The sequence below is a fragment of the Daldinia caldariorum genome (genome assembly GCF_022478825.1).
Source record: "Daldinia caldariorum strain CBS 122874 unplaced genomic scaffold F4812scaffold_8, whole genome shotgun sequence".
Lineage (NCBI taxonomy): Eukaryota > Fungi > Ascomycota > Sordariomycetes > Xylariales > Hypoxylaceae > Daldinia > Daldinia caldariorum.
Genome location: NW_025953044.1, coordinates 1,136,271 through 1,158,533, shown reverse-complemented (window position 1 = coordinate 1,158,533; position 22,263 = coordinate 1,136,271). Strand labels below are relative to the sequence as shown.

At 48.2% G+C, this 22,263-nt stretch overlaps 8 protein-coding genes across 8 annotated transcripts; 2 read left to right on the top strand and 6 right to left on the bottom strand.

The window, feature by feature from the left end:
- The first annotated feature begins 582 nt into the window (after positions 1 to 582).
- On the top strand, positions 583 to 2,513 carry F4812DRAFT_389433 (uncharacterized protein). Its single transcript, XM_047932102.1, has 4 exons — positions 583 to 763; positions 1,542 to 1,669; positions 1,766 to 2,210; positions 2,474 to 2,513. The coding sequence occupies exons 1-3, from the start codon at positions 713 to 715 to the stop codon at positions 2,001 to 2,003; spliced, it is 417 nt and encodes a 138-aa protein (XP_047790387.1). The 5' UTR covers positions 583 to 712; the 3' UTR covers positions 2,004 to 2,210; positions 2,474 to 2,513.
- Positions 2,217 to 4,838, bottom strand: F4812DRAFT_389447 (Formyltransferase). Its single transcript, XM_047932103.1, has 4 exons — positions 4,709 to 4,838; positions 4,107 to 4,654; positions 3,941 to 4,011; positions 2,217 to 3,783 (listed from the first exon to the last, which is right to left on the bottom strand). The coding sequence occupies exons 2-4, from the start codon at positions 4,525 to 4,527 to the stop codon at positions 2,761 to 2,763; spliced, it is 1,515 nt and encodes a 504-aa protein (XP_047790386.1). The 5' UTR covers positions 4,528 to 4,654; positions 4,709 to 4,838; the 3' UTR covers positions 2,217 to 2,760.
- Positions 4,839 to 5,223: 385 nt separating this feature from the next.
- F4812DRAFT_428742 (uncharacterized protein) lies at positions 5,224 to 7,554 on the bottom strand. Its single transcript, XM_047934213.1, has 4 exons — positions 6,959 to 7,554; positions 6,395 to 6,899; positions 6,273 to 6,341; positions 5,224 to 6,150 (listed from the first exon to the last, which is right to left on the bottom strand). The coding sequence occupies exons 1-4, from the start codon at positions 7,113 to 7,115 to the stop codon at positions 5,718 to 5,720; spliced, it is 1,164 nt and encodes a 387-aa protein (XP_047790385.1). The 5' UTR covers positions 7,116 to 7,554; the 3' UTR covers positions 5,224 to 5,717.
- Positions 7,555 to 11,527: 3,973 nt separating this feature from the next.
- Positions 11,528 to 12,669, top strand: F4812DRAFT_471336 (uncharacterized protein; the record flags this gene model as incomplete). Its single annotated transcript, XM_047939084.1, has 2 exons — positions 11,528 to 11,679; positions 11,813 to 12,669. The coding sequence occupies 2 exons, from the start codon at positions 11,528 to 11,530 to the stop codon at positions 12,288 to 12,290; spliced, it is 630 nt and encodes a 209-aa protein (XP_047790384.1). The 3' UTR covers positions 12,291 to 12,669.
- On the bottom strand, positions 12,571 to 14,216 carry F4812DRAFT_389317 (uncharacterized protein). The gene is made up of 3 exons (XM_047932101.1): positions 13,628 to 14,216; positions 12,846 to 13,568; positions 12,571 to 12,760 (listed from the first exon to the last, which is right to left on the bottom strand). Exons 1-3 carry the CDS (start codon positions 13,891 to 13,893, stop codon positions 12,631 to 12,633), a joined length of 1,119 nt encoding a protein of 372 aa, XP_047790383.1. The 5' UTR covers positions 13,894 to 14,216; the 3' UTR covers positions 12,571 to 12,630.
- On the bottom strand, positions 14,217 to 15,817 carry F4812DRAFT_389316 (arad-like aldolase/epimerase). The gene is made up of 3 exons (XM_047932100.1): positions 15,320 to 15,817; positions 14,688 to 15,245; positions 14,217 to 14,586 (listed from the first exon to the last, which is right to left on the bottom strand). The coding sequence occupies exons 1-3, from the start codon at positions 15,624 to 15,626 to the stop codon at positions 14,540 to 14,542; spliced, it is 912 nt and encodes a 303-aa protein (XP_047790382.1). The 5' UTR covers positions 15,627 to 15,817; the 3' UTR covers positions 14,217 to 14,539.
- A 130-nt stretch (positions 15,818 to 15,947) lies between these two features.
- On the bottom strand, positions 15,948 to 18,425 carry F4812DRAFT_389192 (MFS general substrate transporter). The gene is made up of 6 exons (XM_047932099.1): positions 17,880 to 18,425; positions 17,477 to 17,822; positions 17,317 to 17,389; positions 17,107 to 17,262; positions 16,734 to 17,057; positions 15,948 to 16,681 (listed from the first exon to the last, which is right to left on the bottom strand). Exons 1-6 carry the CDS (start codon positions 18,160 to 18,162, stop codon positions 16,058 to 16,060), a joined length of 1,806 nt encoding a protein of 601 aa, XP_047790381.1. The 5' UTR covers positions 18,163 to 18,425; the 3' UTR covers positions 15,948 to 16,057.
- Positions 18,426 to 19,315: 890 nt separating this feature from the next.
- F4812DRAFT_459348 (MFS general substrate transporter) lies at positions 19,316 to 22,263 on the bottom strand (the record flags this gene model as incomplete). The annotated part of the gene is made up of 2 exons (XM_047937529.1): positions 19,316 to 21,916; positions 21,973 to 22,263. The coding sequence occupies 2 exons, from the start codon at positions 22,261 to 22,263 to the stop codon at positions 19,316 to 19,318; spliced, it is 2,892 nt and encodes a 963-aa protein (XP_047790380.1).

Here is a 22,263-nt window from a genome sequence, read left to right as displayed (position 1 = left end):
TACTATTATATATTATATTATACTTAGTATAGTATAGTAGTGCATTTAGTGTATGTAGGTATGTGCCGTTGTGGTCATGCAAAGCAGGTTCAGGGATGCCCCTTGTCTCTCCCCGCTAAATTGTTCGGTAATGGTTCCCGGTCGCTGAGCTAATTGTAGCAATCGAAAGCATGTCGAACAGTCATTGCGCCGGTTCTGTTGGGGAAATGGTTAATACGTTGCTAGTTGTCGCTGGTTGTGACTGACATGGGCAGCCGACCCCTTTTTTCTCGCAAAAAGGAGAGAAGTTGGAAGTTTCCTGAACTTTCTTTTGTGACGGTTTCATCGTCCGTTCCAGTGCCGTTCTTTCAACGGCGAAGGCCGCGAAGGGCCTAAGGGGGTGGGCGCGAGGGGCGTAATTGCTTTTTCCCCGTCTTGGATCGATTTTGAGGGAATTGTCCAATAGGGTCATTCGCTCACACCACCCGCTAAACCATCTTTAAAGCACCTTGAAGCTTGCGTCAATCGGTCACGCGACTGGTCGACTTCCAATTGCCCCATCGAAAGATCAGCTCACCCTGGTCAACGTTAGGTGGTCCTAGTGGTCCCAGTGGTCCTGGTGTCGTTCGAGAACTCGCGTGCCTCCCTTGCAATCTTGCAACAGCTTGAATTTCCCACCTTATTCCGCCTCATAGTATAGTATCGACCGTAGTCTCCGTTTCTTCTCAGCAATATGAGTAATATCAGCACGTATTCTGACTCGATCCAAAAGGGGGCACGAGATGTAAGTGAAGTGGATGCAGAGAGGGTCCCTCTCAATGGCATCTCCGATGTCTTAAAGGGCAGACCAGACCCTACCCGATCTCTCTTGAGCTTCTCCATATTGTCTCCAACTGAGTACAAGCATACCTCATAGGCTCATACGTAACTACATCACTACATCACTACATAGCTACAGCATATAAACACTTCGGCCAAGGGCATCTTGATGCAACCCAATTCCTCCTTGAACTAATTACCTACCTTACTGCCATAGCAACCCCATCCTCAGATCGAATTTATCCACTCTTCTTTAATCCTCACCAGCTGTACCACTACAGCTAGCTTTCGTATCGGACATCCTTGATTCGACTTGATCTTCTCTCCTCTCTTCAAACCTCCCTTCTCCACCACTTACTATTTATCTTCTTCTTCTTCTCGAATCCTTTTCTCCAATCTTTCTTTCTCTGGAAACAATCATCTCAGAGTTCATCCTATCATTGTCTATCTGTACGAGCCATCTTCTGCGAGTCTTTCATCCTACAATCCTCTTCAACCCTTCATCAAAAGTAAGTTCAACCCAGCTTACATCTCTAACAGTTCCCCTATTCTTCTCAACCCCGCATTGTCTTTGTGTGACGTGCTTCCCTTAAGTTGGCATGTTGTATGCCCAACGACAAACAGCCATCAATGTCTTTTAAGAAGCAAACACAAGATATACGTCCGAGTGTCACTCGTATTACATGGACTTCTTGCTAACCTATGTTATTGTAGTGACTCGATCTCACAAGTTCAACGACAAGGACCACTCTGGCCTTGCTGAGGGGTCTGTTTCCCCTCACGAGAACATCCCGAGGTTCTTCGCCAAACACGGCTTCGAGGGTGTCGACCCAAAGAAGACCAAGAAGAACGGCAACGGCAAGGGTAACTGGTAAGTCTTTCCCCTTATATGTCAATCCTCAAATTTGGGGAATGATATACACTATACTGGTTCGTTGATGGAGATATGCTAACTGGATGATTCCAGGGGCCCAGCAGGCGCTGAAATTGTCGATGTAGACTTCAACTTCGCCAATGCTCGCCGCCGTTCCAACAGTAGTGGCTTTACCACCCACCTTAGGGACTTGAAGACCAAGTTCGAAATCAATGAACCCGAACCCGTCTTCGAAGAAAGACTGCACGGTCCCGAGGCCGAGGACGAAAACAACCTGAGCAAGACCGAGACTTCTTCTAGCGCAGGAAGTTCCTCGGACGAGCAGAAATAATCACATCTCGGATTATCTACAACGCTAGATGAGGTTCCCTAGCCGGATTGACTTCATCCACCACAACTATCCCTCCTAGTTATTACTATTATGTGTACTTATGACGAAACCTCTATGAAGGATATTTCATTAAAAGAAAATCATCTGGCTGTCAAGCTGGCTGGAACTATGGGATGGGAATTTTTGGGGAGGTTTTATGAGACATGAGTACGTGTCCTTTCGTGTTCGCTACCTACCTAGGTACCTACCTTATGTATTGGGACAAGATTCGGTGGGCGGCGCAATTTTGTTATGACGGCTATTTGATGGAACAAAACCTATCACTAATGTATTATTATTATTAACATCATATGTCGCTATCAGTCTTGCAAGGAACTAGACTAAATGCCTATGTACTATCAAATCTCTGTTCAATCATCTCTCATTACTTAGCGTCTGTCTTGTTGTATGACTATTTTGACAATGTACAGGTTTATGCTAGCTAACCGTCAATTATTTCGACTATGAGTTGCATTTGTAACTACCTTCGTCCGCTTGTTTTTTTCTACTAAAACAAGAGTTTTAAGATGCAAAACGGGCATATATAGTATTAGGATGATACGAACTACCCGAACCCGTCCGAGCCATGCCATGTTCGCCAATCCTGCGCTCTGGTTAAACTGCTCGGATCAACTCGGACAGGAATCCTTTTCCTACCTAGGTATATCCAATATTTGATCAACCGAAACGCCTTTTTCCTCTAAGACCTCTTCGACAATTATTCTTCGATTTTAACATCCTCCAACCTAATGATGGAACCCAGTAATGCCCGCCGCGCCGCCTTCGTGAACTCGCCCTCAACCTTCATCTTCTCGATGCGGTGGGCTCCTATGTAAACCACGTTCTTGACCTCGTCGGAAACCCATACCACGAGGAACGTTTCCTCGGTGCCGTCCGCGTTCTTACCGAGGATGATTCTACTACTGCTATTATCATCATCACCACCACTACTAGCACCACTACCCTCCTCGTCTCCCTCCTCGAGACGCACCAGCCGCGGCACGCACATCCCCACAGCGCTCTTCATCATGAACGTCTCCGAGGTGCGGCGCACTATCATCCACGACTTCCTGTCGAGGCTCAACCCCGACGCCGACGGCGCCCCCGTGCGCAGCGTCAGCGTCACCGGGATCTTCACCCCCACGAGCCCCATGTCCTCGCCCGCCACCTCCTCGATGATCACGCGCTTGCGCGCCCCCTCGTTGTTGCGCACCCAGAACCACTGCCGCCCCAGCACCCGCTGCCGCCGGCTCAGCTGCGCGACGTTCGCCATGCGCACCTGCCGGTCCCGCGCCGTGATCTTGGGCGCGTGCGCGATCCGGTTCGGCGCCCCGTCGGGCCCTTCGCCCAGGCTGATCCGCAGCGCGTCGGCGTGCTCGGCCGTCTCCTCGCGCGGCGGCACGTGCACGCCGTCCCGGAGGCCGCGGACGAGCAGGGCCGCGGCCAGGGGGGTGAGGGTGGCGAGGAGGTCCGAGGAGGTGGCGTGCGGGGGGATGGGCACGGGAGCCGTGCGCGCGAGGACCAGGCCGTGGTCGAAGGCCTTCTCGTCGAGGGTCTGCAGGCTGACGCCGGTCTGGGTGCGGCCGGCGAGCAGGGCGTGCTGGATGGGGGCCGGGCCGCGGAGGTCCGGGAGGAAAGACGGGTGCAGGTTAAGTCCGCCGTACTCGGCTTGGCGGAGGAGGCGCGGGGGGACGAAGAGCCCGAAGGATACGGCGATTATGAGGTTGGTTTTTCGGGGCATCTAGGGAGGCGTTAGTATGAACGTGGGATGATGATGATGATGTGGCTTGGATAGTTGGGATATGGTGAATGTATTTATTTGTAAGGCGTATAAGGTATATGAGACATATAAGACATATATACTCCTTATATAACAAGAAAAAGAATATTGAACTCACATCCCATCCTGTAAAAGTATCTAGCCTGTGGATTGGGAGTTCTAGCTTCGTAACCAAGGCTACAATCGGTGCTGCGCGGATGGTTAGCACGTACGATCTCGGTGCGCCAGATAAATAGTGTCTTTTGAAATAAATATGAATACAAAATAGAGCGAAGGAAACTTACGAGACTTTGGTTTCTGGTTTCCTCTCCCCGTCATCTTAGTCGGCCGGGCTACGACGGTGATGCTCTGGATGAGTTCCGGGTTGCGTCTGCGTTCCTTGTCCAGCGCTTCGAGCGCAGCGCAGCTGAATTCGTCGGAGCCGCAGAATAAGATATGTAGCGGACCTGAGCGCTTTGCCTTGCTCCTGACTTCTTCCACTAGTGGTGTAGCGGTAGTTGTAGCAACGCTACTGCTGTACCTTCGCATCTGGAGACAAGCATTGTATATTCTCGATAACTGAACAGGCTTCCGCGTTGCTGGCCGAGGGGTGGCCGTAATGTCAGATTGCAGTAGTCGAGCATTTACTTTGCCTGCTCTTGATAGCCCATGCCATGATCTAGAACCGAACGGCACTGCGGCAGCTTGTCGCAGTATTGGCCGCATTTTGATATTCCCAGTTACTGTGTCTTCCTACTGCCTCTTCTTTCTGTAGGCCTAGGAATATCCTAGAGTTAGAGTTTTTAATACTCTTCACTCATATAAGCTATCATTCAGATCATTCAGGAGTGAGCTATGAGGTATCAGTTAGACTTGAACATAGCAATAACAAAGTAGGGAGACACACATTCTCTTAGTAAAGTTTTACATACCCCAGGAAATTGGTATCTAATTTATTCCTCAAACTAGAAACAATCTAATACCCGGTCTGCCATTAAACCGTTAAACGGCCATGTCTTGTGATGGTTCGGCTCAACTGAGGATTTAGCGAGATGTGAAAAAAAGAGCTGGATAATAAAACCTCTTGGCATTTCTATACGGTATTGGAAACGGTCCTTAAAATAGGTACCTCATAAACAATCGCCTACTAATTTAAAGGATATCTTATAAGAGCTTTAAATGCTGCATGTTATTATACCATATGAATACATCTAACTTAAAAAAACTTAATGAAGAGAAGACCTAATTTATTGCTGTATTTTTTGCTCTGCTCTGTTCAGCAGAAGGTATTATATAAGGTAAGGTAATGAGGTAGCGTTTTATCAAAACGGAATTACGTTAATTCCGAAGTTACTGTCTGACCGTTTGGCCAAACCGTTTGACACGATAGCTTTTAGTCACGATTCAATCAATCCCTGAAGATGCAACAACAGGTACCTTAGGTTAGGTACCTGCTATTATTTATTCATAGTTCTTTTCCTTTTCCTATTTTTTTTCTTTTTTCGAACCTGAATTAGCCGCCCTAACCGCTAACGGGGTATTTATAATATATTCTATTTGCAAACCTGAAGCCATGAATCCTTTTTTTCTTTTTTTCCTCGCTGTGAACGCCCCCAAACTTTCTCCTTAATCCTCCCGACGCTATTTCGATTGAGTTGCGGATAAGTATATCAAATACGCCCCCCCTCCCCAGCCCTAAAAATAATCGACCATGTAAGCCATAACGGCACGGCCCGGCTTAGCTATGCCGTACTATGATAGCTGTGGAGGCGAAGCACGGAACCGTCCCGATGCTTGTTATATGTGTTTCATACGCCTATGGATGAAGCTGTAGGACACCAGTCATAACTTGAAAAGGGGGTGCATGTGTAGTGGTAGGATGAGTGAATGCCTTGGGTGCACCGGTATGTCTGCTTTTACACTATCCTTCCATCCTCTAGATGCAGTGCTTGTAGTCCTTGAAGGTCGAACCGGGAGAACTCGTCGTCCGACTTAGCGCTCGGCGGTGATGGTATTGCATTCGAGGTCACGATTGGTTCCATGCGATATGAACCATCTTCTGAGCTATTGTTAATATTGCCTTTTATATGGGCGGCAGGTGGCATCAGGGGTAGGTCGCCTGAAAGGCTATTGTGTCTATAAGTCGGTTGGTCCCTGTCGTGTTGAGAGCTGCGCCAACTCGCTGTTGTTTTTCGGGAGTTGTTGTGTAAGCTTGCCGTCGCTCGATCGGACCAGGATCGAAGTTGCGTAGAGAAGTTGTTGAATAACGGACCGAAGGTCGCCGCGCAGGCACATATGAGACCTGTGTTCACTTCGAGAATGGAAAAGGTAAAGCTGATCCCGGACCACCTAGGATATTAGTTAGCAGTGATTTGGGCATATATTTAGACATATATTAGGTATATGTTAATCGGAACAGAGGTAACATGTTACTGGGTGACGTAAGGGGATAAAGGAGGCTATATCCATACCAAGGCCGGTCGTAGGATAGCGAGTCATACGTCGAGATTGCCCAGCGAACACAGGCTACGGCCCAGGCGCTATCTTAAGTCAGTGACTCATTTATTATAAGGGAGCATCATGGTCCTCTCACACAAGACCACAACCAAGCACAAGGCTGAGCCCTATCTTCTGCCTGGTCGTTCGAAACTGTAGCCTCCACACCATAACTAGGGGCAAGATACCGATAATGAGGTCGCTTGTCATATGGCCAGCCCCGTAAATGATATTGGCCACGACTCGGTTGATACACCATCCGGGGAGGTCCATATCCCATTTCTTCGCGATAGGGTGACAGCCGAAAAACTCGGTAAGGGCATTGCAGGTCAGGTAGCCGAGCGTGTAGAACATGGTGAGATAGCACGCTATCCTGAATTTCTGGTTGACGCCGAAGAGCTGCAGATACAGCAGGAGCAATGCGCATTTGAAGCCTGCCAGACTCGTCACGTAGAATTCCGACGAGATCCCAATCCATAGATAGTATTCCGAATTGAGCTCCGGAGTGAATTGCCATATGTGCAAGCCCATGCCGTGATAGGTGGCAATTCCCATGAGTATGGCATGGACGATGATACTAACCATCGTCGCCGCGACCACATCTAGGTATCCCGACGGAATGAGAGTAATCCTAACGAGATGTTTGGGAATGAACACCTACAGTCATCGATACCCCACGGCCGCCTTACGACGTAGCTCCTGCAGTAGAATCTTATAAGCACGAATATGAAAGTGATGAAAGGCATCACTATGGCCGTCCTCCACACATGTATGCCATTCTCGGCGGGAAGCGTCGGCACCACTACGTTCTCGCTCATTCTGGCTCGACCCCCGATAGAATTGTAGACATGGGAGACTGATTGATTGACTGAATGCCTTCGCGTCGCAGACACGAGTGAGAGAATCGGGTCAAATAGAAGTTAGATAAGCGAAAGGGAGGAAAGCGGCTGAGGCCGACGTTATAAAAGTTTTCGCAGCCCTTAGCCAGCTTCTGTGCCGATGAGTCGACGAGGTGTCATCGTGCGAGGTGAGAACCAATTACGATTGACGCCGCCTCATCCCCGACAGTGTTCGGGATACTGCAGTCATACTGAAGTGTTCTTCTTCGGCTTTAAATGCGTGCCAGTCCCTCGGAGAGGGTGTGGATAAGTAGTGTGTCGAGGTATGCAGGAGAGGGGGCTTACGGCATAGGGCAAAGATGTGCATTACCGTATCGTGGGCTGCAGCGCCCAAAAGTATGGGCGGGCTTACCCACATCGCCACATGTTTCGCGGGGGTACCGGCTTGCTGGTAAATGGGGGAGTTCATTACCACTTGGGTACCGCCCGTTGATATGCTGTCAGATCGTTGAGGCATGCCGATGCATACGCTCTTGGATTGGTGGTAAGAATCACGGGCACTAATGCTACACAAAACAGTTTCTCGATTCCGTCCGTAATCCTTCTCCGTTGATCTATCTAGGACTCCAAGCTTTTACATGCCTCCATATTTTAATAGAATATCATGATATAGACAGGATCTGTTTTACGATAGGGGGCCAGATGGGCTTGTTCGATAGGCAAATCAATCCCGCGAATTCCTTTAGACTATCATTCGCAAGAGGATTCTGATCGCGCATCTCAGAAACGGCCGCGGCAAGTTTCATCTAGAGAAGAGTTGGAGGTGAGACGGTATTCGCTTTTTTCTGTGCAACCGAGAGAGTCACCAACTATGCTCAGGGAGCACTGCGATTGGAAGAAGGCCATGAATAGATTGGTTGCTTCCAGTGGCTTATTGTGATTTGAGTAAGATGTGAACCGGTGTGGTTATTCCATGTCACAAGCAAGAATGAGAGGGCGCGATACTACGAAATATCATGTCTGTGTAATGTGATATAGACACGGGCCGTAGAGCATCTAATGAAGATAGGTGTTGATGATGATTGAACTCCCCGTCTGTAACTCTTAATGAATACGCCACACCACCATAACCCCCGCCCAGCGATTCAGAACGTTCCGGACGTGAGACGGCGTTTCTTGCATAAAATAGTCACTCATATACACCGGATTCAATCTCACCGGGGTATCACAAAGCTCTACGGTAGTAAATTATCACATATAATAATAATGCTCATGGTAGATAGCCTGTTCTAATTGAGTACAAAAAACTCAACCCCTATATGTAGTCTAGTTCAGGTGAAAGTGTTACATTAACAGAATCAGAATACTCATCCGTGGTTTTGAAGATATGATTTTTCCATCCAGCGAGCCTTTGCCTTAGGTACCTCATATTGAATTCTGCCATCATCGTATAATGGAGGTATCTATTGCATCCCCGGAATCCCACGAACGCACCCCAATAGGGGATCCCAGCGCCGCGTCCAAGATTAGCAACAGACCCAGGCTGAACCATTAGGTACAGAATGCATTATGAAGCACCAAAGGTCTTGTTGTCGATAGGAAATACTACCATGTGCGTTCCTCCTCTCCCAAACTGCCGGCCGTGCAGGTTCTCCAGCTCATGTAAATGGCCGGGTCCAAGCCGAGCTGACGGAAAAACCAGAAATATTCCTTCGCCAGCATAGCGAACCGCCAAATACTACCCAACGGTGTTACCATCCGAATAACCCCCGGACCCTATATCTAGCTGCTCATTCGCTCATTTAGTTCCTTCGCCTCGCAAGAGATGAATTGACTGGCTTGTGTCCAAAATTCTCTTCTATTTATGCCAGCAACTCATTTCAGCGATGCGCATTAGTTAATCATAACAAATACCTTAGGATTCTGTAGCACAAGCTCTCTTATTTTAGATGGCGTTCAGCTTCTCCCCCTTTTTGGTGTATCTAAGGATAAACGAGTCCCGAGGCTCCTTTGCGCTGTATAACGTTAGTTAGGTAGGCAACTAAGTGATTTGCTAGCTTACTACCTCCATGAATTTATCTGTATAAGGGGTGAAAGTGCGTGTTTAGACCCATCATAGTCTGATCAGGAGTTAGAATCACGGGTCGTGCTTCTTATTTGGCCTTAGGTGTCAAGATTCTAGATGAGACGTCTAGGACAAAGTATACGTTCAGTGCCTATTGTATAACTCTGGTCCCCAGAGCTATTTTTAGTTAGAATTTCTTGCGAAACAACTAATGTCTTCATACTTCTTACTCTACCACGTGACATTAGGAGTCGAGGAGATATATAGATTAGGTACTTAAGGTACGAACAGTTATACCTTTTAGCGTTTCATAGTAACTGACATGCTAATGTTGTAAAGTAAACTACTATAGTACTTAGCCTTTAAGCTGCACTCCTTAATTTGATGTCGTTACACATCTATACCCGGTTCACGGTAGCTATCAATGTGTGCCTCTCAACTTTCGGAATTACTATAACCCTTAAAAGGAATTTATGTTAATAGAAAAGGGAATAGGGATGATGTAAGGCAGTACCACGTAGGTAGCCAGTAAGAGAAGTCAAACATGAGTGGTACATAAGTAGTGCTTGCAAAACGCTCGCTGAGTGGTGCTATTTGTAGCAACTAGCTGGCCTTTGTTATAATAGTAACTCCGGAGGCTAAGGTTCTATTTCGTAGGCAGAAGTCATCAGAGTCATAAACTCATGCCGAGGTGAATGCTATTGTGGCTATAGCCTAGGTACCTACCGACCTAACCTAATGTTGTAACTGTAACTGAGATAGGATAACATACCGTAGGGATTTATCAGTAAAGACTCTTTGGCCGTTGTTGCATAGGAACGAATTTCGTTATAGTCGTAAGACTCTGATGACTACCTAGAGGTACCTACACATACCTAGCCCCTATCTAAAAGACGGCAGGGAAAAGAAGCCAAATACGCAGAATTGAGAGTTTATTGAGTCTTGTAGTGTGCTATCTTTATACATTCGATAGAATCTAAGTTAATCCATCGAATTGATCCATAGTAAGGTATTGTCTTACCTCTGACATAGCGGTGGACGTGTGGTGTATGTATCTGCCTACCTAAACTATCTTTCTACAAGAATGAAAGCATTGTGTCTAGGTTAGAGTGATGAATATATTAGCAAAAGCCGCATTTAGGATATTGCGCGAGTATAAGGAGAGTATTAGGATTTGAGGAGAGTATAAAAGTGCGCAAGGCGATATCAGGTAGGTAGGCGGATAATCTTTAGCTACCTTAGGAGGTAGATAATAAATATATCCCTACGTTAGAGTTATAGACGAGATTTATAGAAGAAAATAATCTCTCAGCTTGTATAGGTACCTCTAGGTGGGAGGTAGCTATTAATATTGTAGATTCGAGTAGATTTGGAATTTCCGGTGGAGCAATGAAGTTGGTCCTGTGTCTTCTAAGCCTGTTGAACACTGCCTGCATGCGAAACCGACGAGGTCCGACGCATTTCAAGTGAGGACTATTCAATTCGTTCTTTTTACCATTTGAATTCGAACTAAAACAAGCGTGATGAGAATTTCCAAGGCAATTTTGGCGAGGTAAGTCGTATCATATTGTGGGTTTAGCGCTTATTGGAAATGAAGAATATTCGTGCCGGATCACCAGCGCTTATAATTTTGACCGGTCTGGGGAGCATATTGGTTATACGCCGTTAGGCCCGTTGAAAAGGCCTCGCAGCGAAACGCCTCGGTCAATCGTTAATTTACTTTTACGATATCGATAACCCTTCGGTATACCTTCCTCCTGACCGCTTATCAATTGCGAATAAGTATCGCAAATCTTATGATGAAGTTTAAGAGAGATAGATCGAAGGAGAGAGAAAGAAAGCATCATGGTGTGTGTGATTTAATAATGTATGCCAACATTTCGTGAAACGTAGGCCTCAGCTGGCCACATCAGATCCAGGATCACCAAACTGAATGAATTCACCGGGGCGCGCCACCACGGAGACACACGTCATAAGGTATATATCTGCCCAACGGTGTGGAAGTCAGGTGTTTCCTGCCTGATATGGAATATAAAACGAGTAGCTTCATCACGGCTTCCTTATTCCCTCACTCGCGGATGGGAAAGTATGAGTGAACCAGGACAAGAGAGAGAGGAGAGATTTCTGCCTACAAAATCTTTCTCTTCTCTCTCTCTCTCTCTTCTCTTACCCACATCTTACAACCTTGAAAGATGATACAGTCGACTATCATTTAATTTGGACCAGAAGCATCGAGTATGTCATCAGATATTGTCCAGTAATACACAGTAGAGTCTATCGTCCAATCTATACGTTAGATATAATAATTCCCAAGGTTTAAACGAAAATGGATCACGCCGTTCAAGACTCGCCTCAACCTCACTCTCCGATGACTGCAGAGACCCAATACGGGAGCTTTGCTCAATGGAGCAGCAGCACGCCAAGTAATAACACCGGGAATCCCAGCTGCTCTGAGCGGTGGAAGCGCAGAATATTTGAGTGCGTTGTCCCTTTTGGCCCCGATACCTACCTACCTACCTCCCTATGATGATTTGGTTTCTTTTTCTCCTTCTTTTTTTTTTGGCGAGGGCAAACGTAAATCTCGCTAATACCTATGACCGCCCCCCCACAGCATCTTCTGTTTCCGTATCCGTGCCGAGCCAGAAGAGAGTACCTCGGCAGCGCCAGGCGGCGGCGGCGGCGGCGAGGAACCGGAGAACCGATACGTAGAGCTGGTGCCGACCATCAAAGTGACTCCCGCGGAGCAGTCAGAAACGGTGCAGCCGGCGCCGACCCCCAGAGTGCCCCCGGCGGTGTATACCCGCGACTATCGCAGACCGCCGCGGGCAGATTATCATATACTCTTGAAGGTCGGGTCCGAGCACAGTAACCACCAGCAGCAGGGACAGCTGTCGCAAGGGCGGCAGCGGCAGCAGCAGCAGCAACAGGCACAGTTACTGATACCGGCGGAAGGGACCCAGGACGGGCCGCAGAGGAGCGTCAGCAGCGTATATAGCTCCCGCGGAGGGGCGACCGGGAACTGCCTAACCGAGCCCTGCGGCTGCTGCGCTTATTGGTGCCATAAGATCTGCTGCAGCGATGATGATTGAAGGTTGCCAAGGCGCTTCTAACTGCTGCTCTACGAGGTGGCGAGCGAGCGTTCATTTCTGGGAAAATGCTCGGCATCACGGAAAGGCGTTGATGGATTACTTGGAAAAGAAACAGCTATCGGTACTCATTCTTATTGAGGCTATAATTAGAGTTCCATGCGGCCTAATAAATGTTGGGAGTTTGTGCCCGACTGCCCTTGAAGAGCGTGGGTTTTTATGATATTAATACAGGATAGGGGCATGGCTATGGACCTCCTATATGTTGGTTTTTTTGGGCTATAGCGTATGGAGTACCTAGTTCTGATAGACATAGCGAGTACAAACCGAATCGAGCAAGTGATCACGCGGTTTTGCGCATGGGCTTTCTGATGTACATTGAGACGTCATGTAAAGACTCATGATATCTAAGGGGTTCCTCGTCATACTCACCTTCCAACATTCGTTGGACACGCACGGACGCATGGTCGGCACTACAAGCATCGGTAAGAGCGATTAGCAAACAGTATTTATTTTTTAAGGCCAATGGGTAGCAGCAGCAGCAGCAGCAATACTTACCAGGCTTGAGCCTCTGGCCCGTTCATTTCCATCATCCTGTGTTGGATAATAGCGACCGGGCGCGCTATATCAGCAATGATCTGCCGGACAGGGATATTGGGGTCGACAGAGACCACGAGGCATGTGTCGTCCACTTCGAGAAAAGCGCGGGGGTCCTCCAGCACCGTGATTCCCGCCTCTGCCAGGATCCTCTTGTCGCAGGGTAAATAAGCCGGATCCTGCGCGAAGCACGGGAACGGGGGTTCGAACGGCTTGCTTCTCGACAGCGAGTTCTTCGCGTTGCGAAGCATTCTGGAAATCTTGTTGTCGGCCTCTTTCGTTTTCCGCAACAGCTGCTGGAGGCTGAGGACGAGCGCGTGCTGGACCATCGACGGACGAGATGCCCTGGAGCCGGTGGCTAGGGTGCCCAGGGCGAAGGCGACGATCTTCTTGACGTTGGATAGCTGCGCTTTTTTCGACTTGAGCAGCTTTTTGAGCTGGGCGTACTGCTCGCTTGTTTCCCACTGCTGTCTTACATCGTCGAATGCCTCGCTCAGCTTCGCTGTATGGAAGCCGGTGGACACGGTTTCGTCGATTGAAGGCATTCTGTGGTGGTGCACTACGGGGCGCGGGCCTGGCCACGTAACTCCTATTGCGAGACAAGCTTTCTGGGGGTTGACAGTGTTCATATCTTCCTGAGCAAGGACGTATTGTATCGAACGATAGTATATATACGGCCCTAAGCTTTCACGAAGTTAGTAAATGGGCTCTAATTTGGAAATGTAAAATTATCGAGGTCTTACCGGCTGTCACCATGATTACACCGTTTATCTACCCAAACCGGCGGCATATTTGGGTCGAGTATGACCTCGAAATCTTCGCCCTTCATATTCTTGAAACGGAGCTTGTTACCTTCGAGCTCATTGTCTCTGTACTTGTCAAGTTGCTCGGCCACTCTTCGAATGGCATCTTTGGTGAATAGCGGGATGCCTCTATTGTACATCTCCATGATATCATTGGAGATAGCTTTGACTTCGGTATCATCTTTTTGTTTCTGTCTCCTCGACATGTTGGAGTGGTGGGAGAGGTATTGCAATATCGAGAAGAGACGCAGGGAAATGATCGTAGCGTCCTAATAAGGAAAAATAGGCGTTGAGCGTAGGGGAAATGTCCTTTTTAGTCCGGGCCCTTCATATTAATAAATACAGGAATGTAAGGATGAGGATTACATTGGGGGAGGGGGTGGTGTGAGAGACGCTGGTGTTGCTAAGCAACGTTATACATTCGGTAGACAAGTCATTATGACAACTCACGATGCGACGAGTGATGGGTTCTGTGAACGCTTTCTTGTAGCAATTTGAACACTTCATCTAGTGTATGATGTTGTTTCTTCCACATCTAAGTAAAAGTCATCGGTGCATGGAACATTAGTATGGGTTAGGTACCTATCTGCATGCATGTACAGATCCGTAGTCGTACACAAAACTTCATTGTGACGATACGTACCTAGGTAACTAAAGGATGTACCTGAGCTGTATGAAATAAAGGAGTAGAACTGAACTACTAAAGATCTTATGGAGTTGTAGTGATTTTGTCATGAGGGTGTTCCCGATAGACAACTCGTAAATTGGAAACACGGACCATTACTGTCTCAGACAGCTATCCACATTACTAGGTATGTAGGGGATTGGTAAAAATAGAAAAATATCACAGAATTAGTTCAAAAAGTTGCCTTTCGTTTTTGCGAGTTGCTCGTCGTAATCTAGTAGAGGCATATTAGATGGGAAATTTTGGAATATGGATGGTTTTAAAAAGGGGGAGGGGATAGGGAAAAAAAAAAAAAAGCGATGAGCAAAGCCTTACATGGTTGAAAAGCAAGCCATCCCTTCGCAGGACCTCCGACCTGTAGAGCAGTATAAGCAGCTTCGTCATCGTCAATAAGAATCTTCTTATGCCCCGAAGCCGAAGCCGCGTCGGCGAGTAACTGAGCCTGGCACGTCCTCTCCAGGCTGATGAACCAGAACGCGGCCTCATCGACGCTCCCACCGACCGTAAGTAGGCCGTGGTTCTGCAGAATCACGGCCTTCCCATCACCCAGCGCCTTGGCGATCCTCCGCCCTTCCTCGTCGTCGAGCACGACGCCCCGGAAGTCGCGGTACACCCCGTGGCTCCGGTAGAACCGGCAGGCGTCCTGCGTGATCATCTCGAGCTCGCGGCCGAAGGCCGAGAAGGCCTTCCCGTGCACGCTGTGGGCGTGGCACGCGGCGTGCACGTCCGGCCGCGCCCGGTGGATCTGCGAGTGGATCGCGAACGCCGCCGCGTTCACCGGCTCGTCCCCGGCCACCACGTTGCCGTCTTCGTCGCAGAGGATTAGGTCGGATACCTTGATCAGCGAGAAGTGCATCGAGAGCGGGTTGAGCCCTATAATCGCCTAATGGTTAAAACGTCTGATTTCTTTCCTTTTCACCCTTCACCCCGAATGGCTTGCACCTTACAGAAATGGTCCGTTAGAATGGGGTCCCGGACGGAGATGTGTCCCGCGACGCCCTCGTCGAACCCGCGGTCGGCGAAGACCCGAAATGCTGCTGCTAAGTGCTGCTTTCGATAGAGTCGCTCGTCTTCGAGGTCCTCGAACTCGGGGTACGTTCTTATGTTAAGTTTCTTCCCACTCTTCGTAGTGCCGGCAACTTGGACTTGGGGAGGGTTCTCAACCCTCTTCTTTACGCTAGATCCGTTCGCCCAGGTTTTCTCAGTGGTGGGGAAGGTTGGAGCTGGCGTAGTGATTGTCTCTGTGGTGGACATTTTGTAGGCATAAGCTTGTTCAATTCACTAGATATCCAGAGTAATAAGCTGGTCGCAGTGTCTTGACGGTACCTTAGGTATATAACATGAAAGATAAGTCTTTATGGGAAGCCTTTTGATCTGGGATTATAAGTACCGTATTAGTAACACATCTCCGCTTGGCGGGGAAGTTGTAATGAACAATATCTCCCACCAATTGCGAGCTTCATAGACAATGTTGTCGGAGTTCTACTCCAAATCACTCGAAACTAATTGGTGAAGATGACGGAACCATACAGTGTTCGTACTGTCCATCCTTTGGAGTGCAACGAATATTATATACAGACCAATAATTATTGACTATTATATATTGTTGGCGTATCTACAATGCTTGTTGTCTATGGTAAAGTAATTAACAGCCTAGAGAGCTTTCTGATTCTATAAACAGGTAACTACTGTTCATCCCTACTCGTCTCACCAGCCGAGACACTATTGTATTCGTTTTCCTGATACTTCTTCTTATCCCCCGGGCCCTTCCATCCCGTAGCGGCTTGAATTACCGTAACGAAGATAGCCAGGACCACGGCAGCCTGAAACAAAACTTTAAGCCCGTCAACGTAACCTTGTACTGCGATTGTCTGCTCTATAGGTCCAAGACCACCATTGAAGACCAAAGCAGGACTACCAATAAGCTTCCTGATCAGGTCACTTCTGTCCTTCGGGCCGTCGGGACCATCAATTCCCTCGAAACCCTTTTGCAAAGACTCTCGCAAAGTCCTGGAAAATATACCGCCACCAATTGCGCTGCCGAAGCTGCCTGCAAATCCTCTAAATGTGCCGAGCAAGCTCGTAGCGATATAGTGGGTATCCGGTAAGGTTAGATGTAACAGATGCGCGAGCGTGTAATTCAACGCTGCACCAGTGAAGAGACCGTTGAAGAAGACAACGACAACGTAAACGTAAATTGGGACATCTGGGGTGGACACTAATGAAAGCACGAAGAGACTTGCGGCAAAGAGAACGAAAGATATGAGGCAGGAAGCCCAAAAACTTCCAGTACGACGAATGTGTAACCACTGGAATGCAATTAGCAGAATGTTAAAACTAACAGGGATGGGAATAGCTTACACCAGCAAGAAGTCCACCCAGGCCGAATCCCAAATTGGTCGGTATGAGAATACTACCGCTAGTAGCAGGGGTAAAACCGCGCACTGCAAGGGCGGTGATGGGAGCATAAAATAGCACAGTCCAGCGGGCCGCCATGAAACCAAGTTGGGAAACGCATGTTAATATGGCACCTCGGTTCTGGATGACAGAAATCGGAATGATAGGATCAACGGCAACATAGCACTCAATCAACACAAAGATGATGAGTGTTGCCAACGAGACGACAAGCGGAATGACTTCAATTGTACCAGATAGTCCGTATAGGAAAAGCACAACGGTACCGGTCTATGCGACGTTAGCAAGGCGGCAATTTGTACTTAAATATGATGCTTACCAGGAACGCAGCCCCCGCATAATCGATTCGCTTCAGTTTTGTTGACAGGGAACCTTCCTTGGACGTTTGCCCTGACGAGAATGTGTGTGGGATACTGAAGAAGATTCCCAACCCGGCAATTAAGCTGGGAGGAACTTGAATCCAAAAGAGAGCTCTCTAGATGATGATGTGAGTCTACGTGTTTTAGCTTTGGGGAGATAGCACCCTTACCCAACCAGTGACAGGTATCAGTGCGCCGGACAAAACAGCTCCCAGCGAAACACCTGTAGTGAACCCGGCATTCCTAGCCAATTAATTAGAATCGCCCACTTCCAAACTCATATTTCGATATGTATGATGTGCTTGAATCGAGGTCATATGTCCCACTTACAAGAGTCCAACGAACAGTCCACGCTTTCGTTTCGTCGTCAGCTCGAGGATAAGAACGATAGCCAAGGCCGTGGAACCTCCACCGCCTAATCCCGTGACAAGTCGGCCTAAAATAAATACCGGGAACGTGCGAGCCTGCGACGTGATGAAGCATCCAGCGGCGAAGAGCGTAGACGAGACTAGGATCATAGAACGAGGCGAAAAGATAGAAGCCAACTTTCCCACTAAGGGCGTCGACGAGGACATGGCCACAAGGTACGATGTTGTGAACCACATCGCGTTCTCATACGAGTTCAAGTCGGCGGCTATCGTCGACTGCGCCATGGTAATACCAGACATGTTCGTAGCTATTCGTGCACGGCGTTAGTAAATTTTAATAAATAAGAACTCGAGGTCACACCAACCTTGTAAGAAGATCAGAAGATAGACGCTAAGGATGATAGCGAGGCCTCGCGCCCGGCTAACCCTCTGGTTCGCGGTGTCCAAGTCCGGGGAGTCTTCATCTTGCGAGGACTCGGAGGTCGCAGATGACGCGCTACCCGCGGCCGGAGGGCTAGACTCGGAGCGTAAAAGCGGCGTCTCCTCCGTAGCGGAATAATCTACTGAGGGACAATCATTGGAGTCAGCAGGCACTCCCGGCCCAGCCTTGGAGGGAAAGCTTCTAGAAGACTCGGGTTGAGAGACCATGATGACCTCAAGAATACCAAAGAACTTGGACCCACAACTTCCAATGCCGCGGTGCTGTCAGGGGTACCGTAGTAACGCAGTCCTGTCTAGGTGTAGGTACCTTATTCCTCCTCTCTACCTAGGTATTTACCTACAGGTCTGACGTAAAATGGAAGATTATCTTGCACGAAGATGCATAGGTTAGGTAAGTAGATAAGACTAAAGTGAATTAAAAATGATGGAATGAGAATGTTTTATGATGTCGTTCGCTTGAAAGTTAAAGACGGAAGGCATTTACCCAGATGCCTGTTATGGATTAGCTGATTGGTGATTGGTAAGCTGAAAATAATTCGACAATACCGGGAGTCTGGTAGTATTCCATTCTATGGCATATGGCTCAAGCGTTTTGTATTGATTTACATATTGACCAATAAGGGCTTTCTTCATGATCCCTAACCCCATAAATGTTGCCAGTTTTGGTTGCCCCGAGACTTCCGGCAAGGCAATCTCTAGGGTGCACTAACTCTCACGGGAACTTACCCGTGGGCTACTCAAAGACAATACCACCCTCGAATTGAATCTCCATAGAGCCCTTTGCCTGTTCGTACCGCCGCATCCCCCGCGCATCAGGTATTCGCTTGGGCCATATAATATATTTTTCGCAATAATAATTGCGCAAAGAGAACTTCGTTGTATGACTTGATTCCTGAACGTAACACACTTGTTGTTGAGGATCGTCGCTTAGCTCGTCAGCTTGGATCAAGTCCTCAGGGGCCGATACGCAAATTATATACATCCTTTTACTCCTGTAGCATTCTGCTAAAATCCTATTAGCAAGGAGAGACCTTCGTCAACGCTTGTGATCTTACCTGGGCAATAGAAGTTTTTAACGAACGAGTCCGCTGCATGCCTCTAAAAGAGAATTTCCAAAATACCACCAAAGACAGGTAGGTATATAAAGTAAAGCAAGCCAAAGATTCCCAATGGGCGTCCCCATTGCTAGAAGGATAAAGATCCTAAAACGAAATACATCCTGCTAGCCAGAATCGACTTAGTATTTTTTTTATCACCAGAAGTCCACGTAGAATTGTTACGCCGACTAGCCGCTGACGCAACTATTGTAAATACAGTCGTTATATATTATATTTAGGCCTTGGTTCTCTGCATTCTTGTTTCAACCGGGACTGTCTGGGCTACTTGAACTAGCAGGACTGCCGAGACTGTCCCGATTCATATCTTGTAGCTCTGTTGCTGTCCCAGGGTCAGAGCTTTTTCTCCCGGGGAGAGTGGTGCTCCCCTTACTTAAGGCAACCGAAAAACGCTTGAGAAAACCAGCTTTGTCCTCGTCCATCGGCATCACGCCCACCGAAGCCCTTCGCCGCGCCGCGAGAATAGTGTCGAGATCCATATCTCGATTAGCTCGGTCCTGTATTTTAGACTGATCCTCGGCGCCGACTCGAGCGTCAACCAACGCACGGGCATCCCGTTTTAAGTCTAAAAAGAGAGAGAATAATCCGGTAACAACAAGAAGAGCGGGAACCAAGCTGAAAGCCGTCTGAATACTTCCTCCTCGTTCGGTGATGGCATAAATTACATACGGCCAAAATGCCGGCCCCGAGGCTCCCATAGTGATCCACGCCGCGGCTCGTTTCGTACGTTTTCCCTGTCCGCGAAGGCCCAGTGTGAATATGAGGGGCCACATAGGCCCCTCAAAAAAGAAGAAAAGTATCAACGGGATGGCAATAAGATTCGGGTTGGTCTCATGGAGAGCTGCCATTAAGATGCCACAGATAATGCTCAGTCCGGTTGTAATACTTAAAATAGTGCGTGGCTGTGGCACTTTTGGATGAGTTGGAGATAAATAAGTGAGATACGCGGTAATAAAACGGGAAACGGCAAAAGCAGTATGAGCGATGAGAAGGTAATTCGGAACCGATAGAGCGAGATCAGGCGGTGGCTGCGGCAATTTCTCTGTCGCAGACTCGGAGGTGGACGGGGATTGCACGCGATACTGGTGCGTTAAAATTTCGTGGAAGAAGATACTGGTGGTTTCTTGGCCTGCAACATATGTCCATTGGGCCAAAACAGCCAACGTCAAAGTCCAGGTCCGAAGTTCCAACCCAGCAAAGCTACGCTTTTTGGGATCCACCGGCAGATACCGTGTGGAGTGCTCCATCTCAGCATCAGTCACCTCTGGTAGAGGCATATAATAAAAGAAAAGGGCCAATCCCGCACAGAGAAGTGTGATGGCCAAGTACGTCCATTGGACATCTAGTAGTGATAGAGCCTCCGTACCGTCGGTGCTGTTGGAAGTCTCTGGGGTGAAGAAGATTCTCTGAGCCATAAGTCCGCTCAAAACGGTGGTAATAGCCTGAATTCCCTGGGCGAGGCAAAGTCTCATTTCTGCATAATCCATTGGGCCGCAAAATACAAGAAATGGATTGGCCCCTGTTTCGATGATCGCTAGACCAAATCCGACAACGAAATTACAGATCATGAAGCCGGCGAATGAAGTCAGAACAGCGCTTGGCCAAAACATAATTGTTCCCACGCCGTAGAAACAGAGCCCTACGATAAATGTTGCTCTGTAACCACCGATCTGGTCTGGGCCATTCTTCTTCCTTCTTGACCGGGAGTGCTCGTCATGTCGCAGAATCCACTCGCCGACAAGTAGTGGGCCAATTAGATAGCCCCCTCCAAAGTAGATTGAAGATAACCCTATCGTTTCGGCAACTGACATGCCTGAGACCGAGGAGACGGCATTGTTGAGCTGGTTTAGAAGACCATAAGAGAAGCCCCATAACAAAAACAAGATCGTGACAACAGTACAGTATTTGAAAGAGTCGCGGACAGATGTCCTGATCATGCTCTTTGGCCGACGCATATTAACAAAGCCGAAGTAAACCGAGTTTTCAAATGCCGAGTAGGTCCCCGTAGCGCTCGTTAGCGCAGTAGGCGATCGATCGAGGTGATCCGACGGAGGAAGTGTATGTGAGTTCAAATCTGGAGAGGTTAAAAAGTCGAGAGCAGACACCTGGCTGTCCCGACTACCTGCAGCATGTGTCTGGGAGGGTGGTGCAATCTGGTCCTCTGTTAACATTGTAGAAGTCGGAAGCCGCGCGGTGTTCGCACTTCCATTCCCATCTGTCGAGGTGTCCCTATCGTATGTCCGGGTCGCGTTAGGATCAACCAGCATGGCGGGTAAGATGCGGCGAACTAGAGGTTTCAGTGTTGGGATGCATGCGCATATTATACCGACATTGACCTCGACAGCAGACCACATGAGAGAGAACGATGCGTTCCAAGCGAACTGAGATGAATCCCCAAAAGTTGCCTCTGGGTTACTAGAAACTGTCGCAGAGACCTGAGTTATGGCTTGCTCGAGGTAATAGATTCGAACAACATCAACTATGGTAACGAATATGCCCAAGGCGAAGGTAAAAATCAAGATGATCTTCTGTCGACGTGGAAGCCTCATACTAGTCAGAACAGGTAATGGCAAAGCTAAGATGGCGAGGTCCGTTACGACATTGACCGGAGCTGAGCATATAAACTCGGTAAGCAGAGGGATGCAGTATGCCGTATCGGGATATGGATCAAACGCCGCTTGGACCGGACGGCATTGGAAGATATTGATTAACGTCAAAACCGCACCAGCCAGGTTGACAATAACCAAAACAGCCCAAGAGGCTAGTCGTAGTACCTTCTGCGTGTTCTTGGACAGGCGGAGGTAAAATATCAGGACGGACGTCTTCGTAGCCATTAAGGCCGGGTTCTAAGGTATGGTTAGATTCAAGCTCAACGAAGCCTCTACTGTAAGGCTTGACCTACATATAAAACTGAAAAAGCATATTCGGAGCGGCGCAGAACGTTCCGGTTTTCAGCGGGTATATCCTCATCGTGTCGGCCAAGTCCCTTGCTAGCACCTAGATCGATAGCAAAGCTGAGAGCAAAAGCAATGGCCCAAGCAATGACAATGAAGTAATCGTCCCAAGTAACACTTCGTACGATACGGATCCGACAGAACAGCCTTGCCGCAACAATGCAACTAGTCAGGACAAGCGTCGCTATGGTCACAGCGAAGACCGCAGGACCGCGATTGGGAAAATCGCCGGACGACAT

Bases quoted from the DNA above. Each gene is read 5' to 3' on its own strand.
- F4812DRAFT_389447 (XM_047932103.1), bottom strand. From the start codon at position 4,527: ATGCGGCCAATACTGCGACAAGCTGCCGCAGTGCCGTTCGGTTCTAGA. The intron at 4,012-4,106 runs GTAAGTTTCCTT...CCATCCGCGCAG, and splicing joins AAACCAGAAACCAAAGTCTC to CACCGATTGTAGCCTTGGTT. The intron at 3,784-3,940 runs GTGAGTTCAATA...ACGCCTCCCTAG, and splicing joins ATACTTTTACAGGATGGGAT to ATGCCCCGAAAAACCAACCT.
- F4812DRAFT_389192 (XM_047932099.1), bottom strand. From the start codon at position 18,162: ATGGTCTCTCAACCCGAGTCTTCTAGAAGCTTTCCCTCCAAGGCTGGG. The intron at 17,823-17,879 runs GTTGGTGTGACC...GTGCACGAATAG, and splicing joins TCTTCTGATCTTCTTACAAG to CTACGAACATGTCTGGTATT. The intron at 17,058-17,106 runs GTAAGCATCATA...AACGTCGCATAG, and splicing joins ATGCGGGGGCTGCGTTCCTG to ACCGGTACCGTTGTGCTTTT.
- F4812DRAFT_389316 (XM_047932100.1), bottom strand. From the start codon at position 15,626: ATGTCCACCACAGAGACAATCACTACGCCAGCTCCAACCTTCCCCACC. The intron at 15,246-15,319 runs GTAAGGTGCAAG...AGGCGATTATAG, and splicing joins CATTCTAACGGACCATTTCT to GGCTCAACCCGCTCTCGATG. The intron at 14,587-14,687 runs GTAAGGCTTTGC...TGCCTCTACTAG, and splicing joins ATGGCTTGCTTTTCAACCAT to ATTACGACGAGCAACTCGCA.
- F4812DRAFT_428742 (XM_047934213.1), bottom strand. From the start codon at position 7,115: ATGAGCGAGAACGTAGTGGTGCCGACGCTTCCCGCCGAGAATGGCATA. The intron at 6,342-6,394 runs GTGAGAGGACCA...GACTTAAGATAG, and splicing joins GTGCTTGGTTGTGGTCTTGT to CGCCTGGGCCGTAGCCTGTG. The intron at 6,151-6,272 runs GTATGGATATAG...CTAATATCCTAG, and splicing joins CTATCCTACGACCGGCCTTG to GTGGTCCGGGATCAGCTTTA.
- F4812DRAFT_389317 (XM_047932101.1), bottom strand. From the start codon at position 13,893: ATGTCGAGGAGACAGAAACAAAAAGATGATACCGAAGTCAAAGCTATC. The intron at 13,569-13,627 runs GTAAGACCTCGA...ACTTCGTGAAAG, and splicing joins TGTAATCATGGTGACAGCCG to CTTAGGGCCGTATATATACT. The intron at 12,761-12,845 runs GTAAGTATTGCT...CGATGCTTGTAG, and splicing joins GGGCCAGAGGCTCAAGCCTG to TGCCGACCATGCGTCCGTGC.
- F4812DRAFT_389433 (XM_047932102.1), top strand. From the start codon at position 713: ATGAGTAATATCAGCACGTATTCTGACTCGATCCAAAAGGGGGCACGA. The intron at 764-1,541 runs GTAAGTGAAGTG...TTCAACGACAAG, and splicing joins TCCAAAAGGGGGCACGAGAT to GACCACTCTGGCCTTGCTGA. The intron at 1,670-1,765 runs GTAAGTCTTTCC...GGATGATTCCAG, and splicing joins GGCAACGGCAAGGGTAACTG to GGGCCCAGCAGGCGCTGAAA.